We start from the raw sequence: 17,415 nt of genomic DNA, 5'->3' as shown, positions 1-17,415 counted from the left end.
ATAGCCAATGGAGCTACACTGATTTATGAGGATCTGGCTTATGTGTGGAATTTAGCTGGGCTGTAGTTACCTTTTACTGAATATCCCCAACACACTTTCCCTGCTAATGTTGATTTCATAGCATATAATATCACTTGGAAATGTATTTATTACTGATATTTTTACAACTGTGACTGGTACGTGAATTAGCTTGCTCAAGAAAAACAGAATTCTAAAGATTCAAGAAATGATAGTCAGTGCAGTACTGTTCCCTAAAGTACAGTGCAGGAGTAAGCTAAAAAAAATTCACCTCCAAATTATCATAGTTGCCGTATGACTGCAAATAGAATGATTAAACTATCTCTGGAAATGTAATTCATGCTTGCTTGTTCTGCAGAGAAAATAGAACTGCTTTGCTTAATTATTTGTTGTGTCCTAATGTATTTTTACACTTAAACTCATACTAGTGGAGGTTTCCATCTAAGGAACTGTCCTAATAAGAATGCCCTATTTTTGGAAAAACTGACAGTACTAGTCGAATCCAAGATCTCATGGCAAACTTCAAAAAATTGCCATTGATGATAGACTGTTTTGAATGTGTAGCTCTCAAAGCACTTTATAAATGCACTAAGTATTAAACATCACTATCTCCACGTTACAAATGAGAATCTGAGCCAGATTAGGGTCTGAGTTTGGAGCATGTCTGCAGCTCTCCCACTGACTTCAGCTGGAGTCAGCTGGGTGTTCAGAATCTCTGAACATCAGGCTTATAAAGCTTTAAGCACGTTGCCCACGTTTACTCATCAAGATTGTGCCTGAGCCAGGAATACAACCCACATCTTCTGATGTCTTAAATCATGACCTGTCTGCTGGACGAAGATGCACTATGGCACAGCTTTCAAGCAGGAATTCAATTATGATTACTGATACATTTAGTGCCCTGATTCTGGGGTCTTCTGCAACCCAGTATGAGCTCTGTGGGCATACAGTAGTTAGAAAGGCAGCAATTATCTACACTGGGCAATATCCCTGATGACATAGGGACAGCAGAACTATGTTGCCCTCCTAACAATGAGAAGCCAGATGGCGGAAGATGGCTCTGGTTAGCCTGGGCTGTAGGAGGACTACATAGGGAGCTATTGCAGACAGTACAGTCTGGGAAGTGCAAACGTATGCAGTCCCCTCTGTCTCCTCTACCACCCCCACTAAGCTACAGAAATCTCAGCTCCACCACATCCCAGAACTGGAGCTCTAATCTCCATACATATGTTCACTGGAACCAGTGAATGCCACTGGACTCCTAGATGTCAAAAGTGAAAACAAGTGTTGCGAACCCAAATTTGCTCCTTTAAATCAAACTTTCCCACCGCTCTACTTTCTCGAAGTTTTGCATCATTCACAGATTTCCTTCACTGTGACCATTTTCATTTTTACCTACAGTACTACATTTCCGATTACAATATTAACTTTAAATGTTTCCTGAGGTTTTGACTAGATTAATTTAAAACTTATGGTTCTGATAATTACTTCCTACCAAAAAAAACCAAAAATAACACACAGCAATAATGAAGATGTGGTACATAAAACAAGCCTGTTCCAGACATAGTTATTTTTAAATGCCTAGAACTCATATTTTTCACTCACATAATTATGTATGTAGAGAAAAAAATCAGACCTGTTTTTAATTTTGTCTTTGAAAATCTAATTTTATTTCAGTTTTATAAAACAATTCTCTCTCATGGCAGAAAGATAACAGGTCTGAGGAGTGATCCATATTTTGTTTGTGTATCTGCTATGCACAGAATGTATTATTACTCTCTTAAATGAGTTGGATGCCATACTGTGCAGTGGTTTCCAAAAACAAAAGGAAAACAGTGTAGGTCTAGTGTGTTTTGTGTAAATCCATTGAAAAGTCTTATAAATACATTTCTATGAATAGTAATAATCAGCTGCAATGCAGAAGAGCTTCACTGAACAGATGTAGGGCAACCAGATGCACTAAAGTGGTTCCATTGTGAACAAAGAGACCCAACACCTCAAAGGATAAAGCCACATGTGCTAAAATTGTGTGCATACGACAGAGATGGAGAATCAGGAAACGTTAATGCCACAAAAGGGTAAAAAAACAACATCCCACCAGCTTAGATAGCCAAGAGCCCTGCAAGGGCAGCCAATGGCATGTTGCCAAGCTACTTTTTGATTAAAATTGGTATGATGTGGACTATTTCAGATGCTACACTTGACTTGCAGCATTCCATTTGTTTTATAATAAGTATATACTGGCTTCTATAGAAGTCAATACTAATATTTCTTGACCTCAGATATTCTCATTGGTCATTGTCCCCAGCCAAAGCGCAGGGTGGAGGGTGGCAAGCCCACCGCGGCTCCGCTGGCAGCCGGAGCCCCAGGAGGAGAGCGGCGAGCCCGGACGGGGCTCCGCTCTCCCTGGCGGCCGGAGTGCCACGGGGAGGGCGGCGAGCCCAGTCGCGGCCCCACTCTCCCCGGTGGCCAGAGCGCCGGGGGGAGGGGGAGGGCGGCGAGCCCACTGCGGCTCCGCTCTCCCCAGCGGCCGGAGCGCCGCGCCGCCCCCTTCCAGATGCTGCCCCAAGCACAAGCTTGGTGGGCTGGTGCCTGGAGCCGGCCCTGGTCTCAAGGTTATTACGTGTGGGGGTTGTGAGCTGTCAGCCTCCACCCCAAACCCCACTTTGCCTCCAGCATTTATAATGGTGTTAAATATAGAAAAAAGTGTTTTTAATTTATAAGGGGGGGGTCGCGCTCAGAGGCTTGCTATGTGAAAGGGGTCACCAGTGCAAAAGTTTGAGAACTGCTGTGCTAAACAATCTGTTCCATCTTCTATTTAGCTGTGACACTCTGTGTATGTTTCCCAGACCTGAAGAATGGCTTTGTCTAAGCTCGAACACTTCTTTCTCTCACCAACAGGAGCTGGTCAAATAAAAGATATTACTTCATCCACCTTGTCTCTCTAATATCCTGGGACCGACACAGCTACAATACTGCACACAATATGTTACATGACTTTTTCCAAACAACAATATGCCAGGATTACCTTCTTAAATAACACATCTAATTCATAGGCATGTATTGAGGCTTAATTAATTTGTTTATAAATTGCTGTGAGATTTCCATTTAACAAACACTCTATTAATGCAAAGTATTATGATTATGATTTCAAGCTTCCTTAAATTCTACATCTAAATTTTCAAAAAGGCTCTACTGTTTGAAACAAAAATAATTTTGCTTTCATCAGCCCATCACATAGCTGGTCAAATCACTGTCAGTGCAAATCAATGGAAAATGCCTTTAGCACATCGTAATTTATGCTAGACCTGCCGCAACAGAATTTGGATTGAAATGGGATAAGAAAAGGCAAGAAAGAACCTAAGCTCCTGCTCCCAGTGACATAATCAGAAAGACAGAGGAAAACCTTGCTTGTAATGTATTTATCAAAAGAAGTTCAAGTCAGATTCAGGGTTTTATTTAAAGGAGTATTGTCAACTAGACTCATGGACTTTAAGGGCAGAAGGGACCATTATGATCTTCTAGTCTGACCTCCTGCACAACGCAGGCCACAGAATCTCACCCACCCCCTCCTGTAACAAACCCCTAACCAATGTCTGAGTTATTGAAGTCCTCAACTTGTGGTTTGAAGACCTCAAGGTGCAGAGAATCCTCCAGCAAGTGACCCATGCTGAAGAGGAAGGCGAAAAACCCCCAGGGCCTCTGCCAATCTGCCCTGGAGGAAAATTTCTTCTCAACTCCAAATATGGCGATCAGCTAAACCCTGAGCATGTGGGCAAGACTCACCAGCCAGACACCCAGGAAAGAATTATCTGTAATAACTCAGATCCCATCCCCATCTAACATCCCATCACAGGCCATTGGGCATATTTACCATGAATAGTCAAAGATCAATTTATTGCCAAAATTAGGCTATCCCATCATACCATCCCCTCCATAAATGTATCAAGCTTAGTCTTGAAGCCAGATATGTCTTTTGCCTCCACTGCTCCCCTTGGAAGGCTATTCCAGAACTTCACTCTCTGATGGTTAGAAACCTTCGTCTAATTTCAAGTCTAAACTTCCTGATGGCCAGTTTATATTCATTTGTTCTTGTGTCCACATTGGTACTAAGCTTAAATAATTCCTCTCCCTCCCTGATATTTATCCCTTTGATTTATTTATAAAGAGCAATTATATCTCCCCTCAGCCTTCTTTTGGTTAGGCTAAACAAGCCAAGCTCTTTGAGTCTCCTTTCATAAGACAGGTTTTCCATTCCTCAGATCACCCTAGTAGCCCTTCTCTGTACCTGTTCCAGTTTGAATTCATGGGAGACCAGAATTGCACACAATATTCCACCAGTCCCTTGTATAACGGTACTAACACCTCCTTATCTCTACTTGGAAATACCTCGCCTGATGCATCCCAAGACCGCATTAGCTTTTTTCACGGCCATATCACATTGGCGGCTCATAGTCATCCTGTGATTAACCAATACTCCGAGATCCTTCTCCTCCTCTTACTTCCAAGTGATGTGTCCCCAGTTTATAACAAAAATTCTTGTTATTAATCCCTAAATTCATGACCTTGCACTTTTCACTATTAAATTTCATCCTACTACTATTACTCCAGTTAAGGACATTGAGGCCGATGGTAGTTGGGACAAAAAACAAAATGGTTTTTTTACAAGGTCATCCAGATCTTCCTGTAGGATATCTCGGTCCCTCTCTGTATTGGCAATACCTCCCAGCTTCGTGTCATCTGCAAACTTTATTAGCACATTCCCACTTTTTGTGCCAAGGTCAGTAATACAAAGATTAAAAAAGATAGGCTGAAAGGAGGTTACTAGTGGAGTTCCTCATGGATCGGTTTTGCAACCAGACAGTTCACCTTTCAGTATGACCCATTGTAGCCTCCCCTTTAACAAGTTCCTTATCCACCTTTCAATTTTCATATTGATCCCCATCTTTTCCAATTTAGCTAATAATTCCCCACGTGGAACCGTATCGAATGCCTTACTGAAATCAAGGTAAATTAGATCCACTGCATTTCCTTTGACTAAAAAAAATCGGTTACCTTCTCAAAGAAGGAGAACAAGTTGGTTTGGCATGATCTACCTTTTGTAAAACCATTTTGTTTTTTGTCCCAATTACCATTGGCCTCAATGTCCTTAACTACTTTCTCCTTCAAAAATTTTTCCAAGACCTTGCATGCTACAGATGTCAAACTAACAGGCTTGTAGTTACCCGGATCATGTTTTTTTCCTTTCTTAAAAATAGGAACTACGTTAGCAATTCTCGAGTCATATGGTACAACCCCTGAGTTTACAGATTCATTAAAAATTCTTGCTAATGGGCTTGCAATTTCACAGGCCAGTTCCTTTAATATTCTTGGATGAAGATTATCTGGGCCCCCCCAATTTAGTCCCATTAAGCTATTCGAGTTTGGCTTCTACCTCGGGTGTGGTAATATCTACCTCCATATCCTCATTTCCATTTGTCATCCTGCCATCATCCCATAGCTCCTCATTAAAGACTGAGGGAAAGTATTTGTTTAGATATTGAGCCATGCCTAAATTATCCTGGACCTCCACTCCATCCTCAGTGTTTAGCGTCCCACTTCTTTCTTTGTTTTCTTCTTATTTATATGGCTATAGAACCTTTTACTATTGGTTTAATTCCCTTTGCAAGGTCCAACTCTACATGGCTTTTGGCCTTTCTCACTTTATCCCTACATGTTCTGACCTCAATAAGGTAGCTTTCCTTGCTGATCCCTCCCATCTTCCACTCCTTGTAGGCCTTCTTTTTCTTAATCACCTCTCTAAGATGCTTGCTCATCCAGCTTGGTCTACAACTCTTGCCTATGAGTTTTTTCCCGTTCCTTGGGATGCAGGCTTCTGATAGTTTCTGCAACCTTGGCTTGAAGCAGGGGTCGGCAACGTTTGGCACCCGGCTCGCCAGGGTAAGCACCCTGGCAGGCCGGGCCAGTTTATTTACCTGCTGACGCGGCAGGTTCAGCCGATCGCTGCCCCCACTGGCTGCAGTTCGCCATCCCGGGCCAATGGGGGTGCGGGAAGCCACGGCCAGCACATCCCTTGCCTGCGCCATTTCTCGCTGCCCCCATTGGCTCAGGACAGTGAACCGCGACGAGTGGGGGCAGCGATCAGCTGAACCTGCCGCATCAGCAGGTAAATAAACTGGCCTGGCCTGCTAGGGTGCTTACCCTGGCGAGCTGCATGCCAAACGTTGCTGACCCCTGGCTTGAAGTAAATCCAGGCCTCCTCCGCCTTTAGATCCACAAGTTCTTCAGTCCAACTGACTTCCCTAACTAATATCCTTAATTTTTTAAAGTTAGCCCTTTTGAAATCAAAAACCCTAGTCACAGATCTATTTTGGTTTATCTTTCCATTTAGTTTGAACTGAATTAGCTCATGATTGATCGAACCAAGGTTGTCCCCTACAACCATTTCTTCTATGAGGTCCTCACTAAAACCAAATCTAAAATGACATCCCCTCTTGTTGGTCAGCAACTACTTGGTGAAGGAATCCATCAGCTATCGCATCCAGGAAAATCTGATCCCTATTATTACTACCATACCCAGCCCACATTAAAGCACTGCCCCTTTTGCCTCCCCTGTCGGGGGCCCTGAGGCAAAAGGGGCAGGGACATTAAAGTGCTGTCACAGCAGTGCTTTAAGGATGGTCCTTTGCCGCAGCAGCACTTTAATGTTGCTGCACCCCCCCCCGTTGGCAGGACCCTGCAGCGTTTTAACATCCCTGCCCCTTGTGTCCCCCCTCCCCCCAGCTGCTGACAGGCGGGGGGGAGGCAAAGGGAGCCGCTGCCCTGGGGCCAGAGATTTAAAAGGGCCCAGGGCTCTGGATGCCACTACTGCAGCAGCAGCGTCCGGAGCTCTGGGCCCTTTAAATCAACACGGGAGCCCCGGGCGGCGCGGGCCAAGGGCTGGCTGGGGGATGCTGACCCCCAGTCCTGCCCCTTCCACCTGAGACCCCCCCCCCCATACTGGTAAGTGTCCTCAGTTACTTTCACCCCTGCCCATGATCACACAATTCCCATTAGTATTTACTTCATTAAAACCATTAAAGAGGTCTCTATCCATATCCAGATCGGATCCCAGTGATCTAGCACACCCCAAGCACTAGCCCAGGGGAGGCTCTAGTAGATGGAGCTCTCCCAATCCAAAATATAATGGGTCAGATCTTCATATGATGGCAATGGGCAGAGCTCCATCAGGCCTCACTTGAGCTCCACAGGGTGGCTGTGTTAGTGCCTGACGAGTTGTGCCAACTTGAGGTTGAGCCTATGCCCCCCGATGGGCCAGCCAATGCAAGTGAAAAGTGCCACTACACTCAAGTTAAGGGTCTTTGTGTGGATGGAACTCAAGTTGGGGCACCACTCAAGTTAATTCTGTAGCAAACACAAGCTCCACTTCAGTGGAGCAATATCGATTTGCACCAACTAAGGATGTGGCCCAAAAATAAAAGAAATATTGTCTTGCAATCATGAAAAACAAATTAATTGAAAATAGATTTTTTTTAATTTAAACAATCCCCTGAGAAGTTGTGAATGGAAACGCCAGCAACATTGAGTTTACCCATGAGAACCAGAATGTGAAATTAAATATAAAGGGTGTGGAAACGACTTAGTATGTTGTTTACTCTCGCTACTGAACGCGGTGGAAGCAGTAAACAATGAGCCTAAACCGTGGCAAATCAATCCGGTGTTTCAAATTCTGCCAGCTTGACTAGTCAGATGTGCAACTAGCAGCACAGAAAAGGAAATCTACAGCACCTTTGGGACTATGCAGATTTACACCTGCTGGGCATCCGTCCCAAGATTTATCCTGACAATGTCCGGACATTGCAGAGTTCAAACAAATCTTATAAATAATAAATAATAATAAATCATTTAACACTATTTAGATAGTGTCTAGATGCCCCAATTAGGAATCAGAGCCCCACTATGTTCAGTGTTGTCCACACAACACTAAGACAGTTTCTGTCCCAAAGAGCTTACACAATGTATAGCTTTGAATGATGTATCCAAAGATTTGATGGCAACGGTATATATTTCTTAAACATAAACTATGACTAAGACTACAAGAAATAAGTCCCCAAAAGGACTGGATGACTCGGGGAGTTGGTAATGAACTGTCAATCACAGCACACACTGGACATGCCCTCCCTTGGGTGGCATATATGAAACCAAGTCATGTTCTCAGTTCAATTAAGTGTCCAAATCACAAAAACCTAGCATCATAATTGATGAACTGTCTTAACAGAGAGGTTAAGGAATTAATACCTTTGGGGAAAGAACTGCCCTCTTATGCTCTGGGAAGGGCTACATCCAAGGCCAGGCCTGAGACACCACTAAATCTGTTTAATTAAGAGCACGGAGCAGAACCAATGCTCTGTCGTGATTCCAACATGCTGCTGCAGAAAATGCACCACACTGTGTCATTTACAGAGCCCTCAAGGTTGGAATGGGTGACAGGGGCAACTTAAACAACTGTTTCCCAGGCTGTCTTTGTGTTTTGAGGAAATAGACAGCTTTATTCTCTGGCTTTGTTAATCTGGCTCCTTCTCAAGCACTAAATTCACTGTTTGAAAGTGGGAAAAATGAAATCCTGTATAGGTCAATTATTGGTGTGAGCTGTAGAAATTGCCACTTAAAATTAAACACTGTTGCTTTTTTTTTTTTTTTTTTTTCTTTCCTGAAAATCTTTTACAATAAGAGCAGATAAAAACATCTCCCAAGTCTCAGGAGCAATGGATAATAAATGCTACAGTCCAAGTCAAAAAAATTCAGTTTAAAATAAAAATCCTTATTTACATCAAAGGCATCCCGTCATTAGGAGGTCAAGTCTCTGTCCAGACATATCATCCTTTCCTGACCTTTAGTATGGTATTTTAGTGTAATCTCCCTTGAAATTAGCTAGGAAAACTGTGGGAACAAAGTTGCATGGGAAGTCTTTGATATAGCTAGCGAAACACTGTTTTTGTGGCTAGACAGAGAAACTGATCCATATAAACCCCCTTCACATATTCTGAAGTAATGATAAATCAAGACTGAGGGCCAGACTCTTGAAGGGAGAGACGGTGGGCAAAAACGGTGGTGCTTCCTGATCCTGAAACTGGTTATAATGTGTCCCTGGTGTAACTCAGAACAGCCTAAGGGTTTCTCTAAATTACACTGGTTACCCCCAATGGATCAGGGACTGCTGGAAGCTCAGTGCACTCCAGCTGTGGCCTCTCCCTGCCAACACACCTCCTACATTTGGGGAGCTTACGGAGAATTGGCACAGAAGTTAGTTATGCCTGCTCTACACCCCTGTAGGAGAAGCTGCAGCAGATTTCCATTCTCTGGGCCATTTCTGCAGTACAAAGGTAGTGAAGAAAAGATATGGCCCAGAGGGCTAAATTGTTCCTATAAGCATGAGTCCTCTGAATGTGTGCCACATTCAAGGACCACTCTGTCCATGTAGAGCCCTATGTAGAGCCTGCACCTACTCAACTGGAACTTCATGTAGAATTGTGCCATATTCATGTACAATGACAGCAGTAACCCAGCCATTGTGCCCCCCAACTATGAAGGTACAGTATACATTTTTCCCTCCTCCCCACTGAGGGCAGATTACCAAACCCTAAGTCTCAATTACTTTTGTTATAAGCACCGTGAAAGCAGTAGAAGAATCAGAGTGCCTTATCCTGGACTGTTGAAATCAATGGGTGCAGGGTCAAGCACACACAGATGGGAAAGGCCAGTTACTGGCCCAGACATCGAGCTCAGCCCCCTCAGCCCTGCAATGCACTGTCTAGTGATCTGCCCAGTGCAATTTTAAATGTCTCCAAGGATGCGGCTTCTATTCAATGTCAGGAAGATTTCCCTGACAAATGAAAATTTCTTTCCTCCTCTTTCATGCTATTATAGCATGGGGTGAATTCAGGGGGACATTGTACATTTCAAGTGCAGTTCAAATTGTTCATGTTGCTCTGGTATAATGGAGAAATAATTCTAGTATATGCTACTGACTCGTGGATAGACTAATAATGCTATTGGGAAGGAGTCAAATCCTCAGTTCCTTCCTCAGTTTCTAATCATCCAAACCTCCTACTGGACTAAATTCTGTCCTTTTGCACCTGTATAAGCCTAAAGCAACTTCATGCAATCAACAGTTAATTTCAATGTACACCAGTGTAAGTGAGAGCAGAATTTGGCCCATCGATTTCACTGGCAGTTTGACTGAATAAGTACCATGGGATTTGTCTTGGTATATTTAATTGGACGTAAAACGCAACCTTTACTAGTAACAGGTGTTGTTGGAGTCACTTCAATAATGCTAATATGGGGTTCTTCTCAGTCATTCAGTTGCACAAGCGAATGACTCTCCCTGCAAGCCTCTTTGGTGGCCAGACTGCACTGAGAAGCTTTAATTTTGTGGCTTCATTGATACTGTGAACTAAGTCCTGCCCTCAGACATGCACACACAACTCCCACTGAATTAATACATCTCCTGTTTATCTCTCAGTGCTACAACCACCCTTTTATTCACAGACTCCGCTGACAGCTCAGTGATTGTAACATGATTCATCCTTTCCTCCTTGTTCTCTTCCCTTGACTAGACACCAGCAAACACAACAGAACTTGAGACAAGAGAAAGAGGCCCCTCGTAATGAAAGATTCAATCACATCTTACCAAAAACAAAGGAGGGCACTGGCTAATGCATGAAGCTGGCTCTTCGCTACCCTAATTGAGGTACGTAAATAAAAGGGAGAGAAAGGCATACATTCAGCTCTGGTGTAAGCAGGTGCAACTCCTCTGGCCTCAGTGATGTCACACTTGCTTAGTGCTGAATTTGGCCCAAGGATAGGGTCCTGATCCAAAGCCCACTGAAGTCAAAGGCAGTCTTTTCACTAACTTAAACTAGCTGTGGGAAACCGCCAAAATGACCAATCGTGGGAGAACTCCTATTAGTCAGACACCAATATAAAAATCATCTCTCTCTCCAGGTTTCTCTTCCAGAGGCATTTACGTTACATTTCTTACACAGTATCTCCCAACAGAGAAAGTAACAGCCACAGAAATGAGAAGTGATTACAAATGAGTAAGCCATTCACAACCTTCCCTACTTTCAGTGCCTCGTGTATTGGACAACAGCGTAAACTTTCTATGGTGGTTTGACTTTATAGGGGAAAAGGGGACTGGCGTAGCTGGGGAATGTGTCCTACTCTGTAAACCCACATGTGACAAATATAGCTGATTACGAAGAATGACATGACTGGGAGTTACAACACTTGGATTCTCTTCTACTCTGCACTGATTGACTGGGTGACCTCAGATGAATCACTTAAACTCCCTGTTCTTCAGACAGTGCAGACAGTCCCTGTCCCAACGAGCTTACAGACAAGTACACACAATCTGTATATACATAATGGGGAGCAAAGGGGGAGGATTAAAGACAGGGTGATGTCATCAGAGTGCTGGGCAAAGCTGGAGAGAGAGAGAGTGCACGTGCGCGCATAAGGTTGATGAGGGCAATGTGGGTATTAGGGAGGTCAAAGAGGAAGACATTAGGAACATAGGAGTTTCCATCTTTTCAAATTAAAGGCATCGGCCAAATTCTGCCCTCTGTCACATCCATATCCCTGAGTTGACTTTAATACAGCAGGCAAAATTTGGTCACAGTCTACAAATAACATGAAAAAAATGTGGGTCTACTATTTTATTACTTGCTAAGATATATGCCAAGGTTTTGCTGAGGTACATATAGTTCCATGTAAACTTCTCTTAGCAAGTCTACAGCAAAGCAACAAATCCTTGCTCCTTTTTACTGTTCGACTAGGGTCACTCAACCTAACAGTCCATTGCCACTCCGCAGGCAATGGCACATAACAGACAACTGAATGACTGAATACTGTAGGTCATCCACAAAATTAGATCAAAGAGTCCCTGTAGTCTATTGAAATGCAATTGCTTCCAAATCACATTGTGGTGTTCCAGGCTTGAAAGAATGGGTCACTGCAGTTTTATTGTAGGGAAGCTACTGCTAATGAAAGGAACAATGGAAAGATTAGTGCTACCAACCATATAGAAGAAACACCACTTTCGGTTTAATTGCAGTGAACAAAGCAAATAGGAAAGAAGGGCAACCAAGTGACAAAAGTAGTTGGTGCAAAGAGGATATAGAGGCTATTCACGAGGCAGCATTGATCACAGCACAGCGTCCAGACGTAATGTATGATTACTGAATTTGGATTGCAATCAAAGATTTTGGTGTTTTCATTACAGACAGATGATGGCATATTTCTAAGCCAAGCAGCCCACTAAACTCAGGAACTGAGAATTTTGTTGATTATTTTTACTATTCATTTGTTGTGTAGAAGTTATTATATGGTTGGAAAAAAAGCATGGTTGCAGTTTTAATAACATGTTAGGAGTAGGTTATGAGTGAAGATGAATTACAATTGTCAGTTTAAAATATCTATTATTAGGGCAAATCTAGTGAGCCTTGTAATTCAGAAAAGTCATGGACAGGACTGGAGACAGCCTGGTACTGGAAAGCACCTCATGCTCTGCCAAAATAAAATCAATTCAATCACAATATTTACTCCCTTCTGTTCAAATTCTGGGTGTCTCCTAAGCAAAGACTGCCAGTCATGACACTTTGTACAGCGAGACAGTGGTACAAGACCAAAGGTCTATCTCAGACTAAGGTAAAAGTGCTAAACTCAGTTTCCCTGTGACCTAAGGCAGACTTGAGCCCTGGTTCTCCAGACAAGAATCAACACATTTCAACATTATTCCGCATAGTTCTAATAATGCATTTGTTAAATACAAAGCCTACCCAATGTAACAATGTAATAACAAAATGTAAGAATTGTCAGTGATATGGTATCTACCTCAGAGGAACCACAAACATGACGGGAAGTGAAAATGGTTTACAAACAAATATAAAGAAAGTTAGTGATCATAGAAATGAAGCCGCTCTAATAGAACAAAACCAACACCTCAGTCATTGATATCATCAGCACTACAAACATAACAAAAAACAAAGAAAACTTCATTCCAACTCCCAGCACCTGCTGCAAAAGCCCCTGTCCCAACTGCTTGGATGACATAGATGATGCTAACTCCTTTTAGTAGCTGTTACTAACAAAGAAAAAGCAACATGGCATTCAAAGTATAATCCAGCCCATTTCAAGCAGCACTCAACAACATCCTACAGTTCTTCCTTATGGACCAACCATTTCCAGGGAGCTGAATATAAAAATGCTAAATGCAACTGTATTTATTTTCAAAGTAAATGAATGTTTTCAATGCATCTTTCTTCTGTCTTGTCATACATTAGTGACTGTCATATATCCAAGTATCCTTGCAATGAAGGAATTGGAGATTCACGCAACGCCTCATCTGGATTTCAGATCGTAACTGACCTCATAAGCCATGTATCCCCTCAGATACTCTAATGCTATGAATGTTATTGCTTCAATCCAAATATTTACCACGGTGCACACCAGCCATTTTTTCTAGGAGGATTGCATGGAAAGCAAGACCTTTATCCTAGGACATAACAAGAGCTATTCAACTCTGTTGATGTTCTTTTGCATTGTACCAATGAATCAATGAAGACTTCCTTAGGGATAAAACAATGTAGAATGTAGTCTAAAAAAAGTTTCTGTTAGTAAGATTTTTTTCATCATTTTGGAAAACATAGTGGTAAACAGCAAATACTGCAAGCAAAATACTTACACTCAGAACAGGGTTCACCAATTAAGACCTTTTAATCAATGAAGGCTGAAACTTTCAAAAGTAGTATAAGGTAGCTAAGCACCTAACTCCTATTGGATTTCAATGAGAGTTGGGTGCCAGATTTCTCCCTCAAGCACCTGACAATCCTAGACAATGTTTATTTTTTTCTCATAATTTTATGGCCTGATCTTGCAAATTTTACTGCATAAGTAGTCCAAACACAGAAGCAAGAATACGGACTACTCACAAATGCAAGAAGGGCATTTACCTTATCAGAGCAATTAGACACCGTATACAGCTATCATGCATGCTAGGGGAATGGATGAAAATTCTCCTGGATTTATTACACACCTCTGCCATCAAACTGGGTTTTTTTTCTTTAAAATTGTGACCTCCCCCCAAAAAAACCCATCAGTAATGAGACAAAGACAGAGTTTATCATCTAGAATTAAAGCTCTCTTGTTAAACATGATGTTGCTAGTTCAGCTAATGATGTTAGGAAAATCTGTAAAATAGTCCATGGCATGAAAACTATGCTGTATGTTTCAGGAATCTGACAACTTAATCAAAATCAGTATTTTCTGCATATGAAAATCTAATGCTAAATTTGCTTTAACGAAACACTTACCAAGCCTACACATGTAGATATTGCTACTGAAGAGGTGTTATCATTCCTTATAAATCCCTGATAGAAACACCGCTCGACTTCACGTTCCTGAGAATCTGTGACGCCATCTTTTCCAAGTACCTGGACAATAAAGTTGTTGCTAAATATGGTAGAAGGTTTAAGTTCTAAGTGCAGTTCCTGTCCAAATGCTGAAAATTTGTAGTGCAAGGAACTCTTTGAATTGTGAGTTGATCTCTTTTTCCTAATGCTGTGCAAAACATCATGTGAGATGTATGATCCACTGGAATCCACTTCGACAGGTGTCACAAATACGTAATCTGTAATGGCAAAACGTTGACCATCAGCCTTTGTACTCAATGAATAAAGCGTATGTCATTTTTTAACATAGCGCTCATTTATGCAGCAGACTTTCACTGTGGCATGAAGTTTCCTCATTTAGGGCATGGCACCAAGGATCCAAGGGCTACATATATCTAATGCATGCATAAATTCATCTAAAGCAACTCCAAGCTGTTCCGTGAAAGTCACACAGACTCTAATACAGTGTTTGTTTTCTTTCTGCCCCACTGAGAGGGACAGACTATCATAGCTGTGAACTTTCCCACAGTCACTCTTGTGAAGACATTTGTCATCACCAGCAAGTCTACAGATTTTCCCCCTCCCCCTATATTAATTGTTGTCACATGGGAAGAGTGGGTTTTTGTATGTTGTTATTTTTTTCCCCCAAGAGTGTAGCAAATATTATAGCGTTGGTATTGGTTTAACAGATTATGTAGAATTGTTCCATTTGTTCAACTGGATTAAAGGATTAATTTATTAATTCCTTAACAGAGTCAGACCTCATCTCTTTGTAGTGTCATGATTAGACTAGGTTTCAAATTGTAACTGACCTTCAGCCGACAGAGATTACATACTACCTCATAACCTTTATTCAGTCGTTCAGTTGTTTTGGCTAAATTATGTGAAAGAAATTCTGTGCATATCTGGGAGAAGAAAAATACGATCAACAAAATATCTGGAGAAGAGAAGAATATAGAGCCTGATTCAGTGAGGTGTTTAAGCATGCGCCTAACTTTAAACACATGAGTAGTCCCATTGATCTCCTCACAGGGTGATGACTACTTACATTCTTGAAATTGGGTACATAAGTTCTTTGCTGAATCAGGACTGCAGGTACTCCTGCAAGTGACAGCATGGCTTACATTAAAACACTATATTAAGTAGCCTACTTCCTAACACTGCTTACCTTTTGATGTATATCTTGGTCAGAATGCCTAAAGATATACCTATCTTTGATGATAATTTTTTTTTCTTAAATTGAAATACATCCTTATAAAGAACAAAAATATGTTCTTATATAGTAGCTGATGTTGCATACTATTAATCTCCTTGCCTTGAACTGATTTTATTGGGTGCATATTACACTGAAAATGTAGCCAGTGATAGGTTTCTTTTTGCTCTAGACAGTGGAAACAATACATCAAGGGCTTTCACTTTCCTTAAGTGGTGTTAATCAATGGCAGAAGCTCAGGATACTAAGCAGGCTGGTAGCCAAAAATGCAAGCAGCTGCTGGAAGAAGGGAATCCCCCAGCAGACATGGGTTGCAGCAGTATTTTCCCTTCCTGAAACCTGTGCGCATTGCACTGTACTTATCACTCTCAGCAAGTGCAAATATATAGAGAGAGATATTGCAAGCTTCCAAAAGGTAACAACATCAAAACACTATTTTTTGCCACGTGGGAACAACAACAACAAAATAATCTTGTTTATACAAGGTGGTTGTTTTTGTTTTTCCTTCCTGGATTGCTACAATCCCTTAGCCTGGGTTGCATGGTTTATTTCCCCCTGGTTTTCTATTATTTTTTTCCATAATTGAATGGAAATTTTGTTTCTTTGCCATTTCTTTTTTATTTTCCTGGCATTTAAAAATAGTCTCTGTTGTTATTGTTAATTTTTCAGCTTGTGCCCTATTTATTTTGCCCATGCTCCAGAGATACTAAATCTGCATGTAGGCTTACAGCAGCATGCCTGGGTTCAGTTTATATTCATTGAAAAGAAGGACCAACATTTGTGGGTTAGGTTGGATGTTCCGTTTCACAAAGACGCTTGCATGCACTTTTAAAATAGACATAGATATAGACACAAACCATGATTCACTCCATTGAGGCTGCTGCTGCTGTCACTGGTTAAAGCTGCTGCAAAAGACACGCAACAGAGGCAGCACAACTGAAGGGTCTGCAAGAGAGAGAGAAAAAAAGAGAAAAGGGGGTATTGGGCGAGAGTCACTGGACAAGGGGAGGGAGAAGGCACCAGAAACGGCTCCGCGACCTGGCATGTACGCACTCCAGGCGACTGCAAAAGAAAGTGCTCTCGACCTGCCTTTGCAATGCCGCCAAGCCACAGGATGGTCAGGAATTGCATGGAGCTGCTGTTGAGAACCGCCACAGGTAACGTCCACACGAAGAGCAGGAACCAGTCCATGATCCTCCGGGCACCTCGCATGTTACCTGCTCCCACAGATACCCAGCAGGAGCGGCCGGGTCTCCCGCATGGTCACATGGGCTCTTAGCCCCGCATCGCTTACTGCGGAGCCACCGCCTCGCCCGCAGCGTGCCCCGGGGCGGAGGCTCCCATGGAGAGGCTCGCGGGTAGCCACGGCCGGCGCGCAGGGTTTAAATTGCTGCCGACAAATGACAGCCCCGGCTCCAGCTCCCCCGCTCGGCTCAGACCTGGGGGACGCGGGAGGGGGAGCGCGGGCGCGGGCCAATCCGGAGGCAGCAGCGGCTGCGCGAGCCTCCCTCCCCAGCTGCGGGAGCCGAGTGCGCTCCGAGCTGCCGGGGTAAAGGGGGAGAGGCGGGGGGGATGCCCCGGACACCTGGGTTCCGCTGGAGTCTGGCACTGACCTGCTGGGTGACCCTTTCGGTAACTCACTGAGGGGGTGGAAAAATTTAGCTCTGGCATAAACAGGAAGCCCTCCCCCCCCCCCCATTGATTTTCAGTGGGCCCGAGGGTGGGAGCTAG

The 17,415-nt window shown here is 42.8% G+C and overlaps 1 protein-coding gene across 1 annotated transcript in view; it reads right to left on the bottom strand.

Annotated features, from left to right (window-relative positions):
- The window catches only part of ADAMTS18 (ADAM metallopeptidase with thrombospondin type 1 motif 18), a 107,159-nt gene extending 90,124 nt beyond the window's left edge, over positions 1-17,035 (bottom strand). The window contains exons 1-3 of the mRNA XM_054048559.1: positions 16,774-17,035; positions 16,542-16,629; positions 14,394-14,710 (exon numbers count right to left, since the gene is read on the bottom strand). Of these exons, the coding sequence (XP_053904534.1) occupies positions 14,394-14,710; positions 16,542-16,629; positions 16,774-16,896 (528 nt within the window). The 5' untranslated portion in view covers positions 16,897-17,035. The remainder of the gene's footprint in view (positions 1-14,393; positions 14,711-16,541; positions 16,630-16,773) is intronic.
- Between the last annotated feature and the right edge of the window lie 380 nt (positions 17,036-17,415).

This window comes from Malaclemys terrapin, chromosome 14 (genome assembly GCF_027887155.1).
Source record: "Malaclemys terrapin pileata isolate rMalTer1 chromosome 14, rMalTer1.hap1, whole genome shotgun sequence".
In the NCBI taxonomy this organism is placed as follows: Eukaryota; Metazoa; Chordata; order Testudines; family Emydidae; genus Malaclemys; species Malaclemys terrapin.
This window is presented reverse-complemented; position numbering and strand designations above follow the sequence as displayed.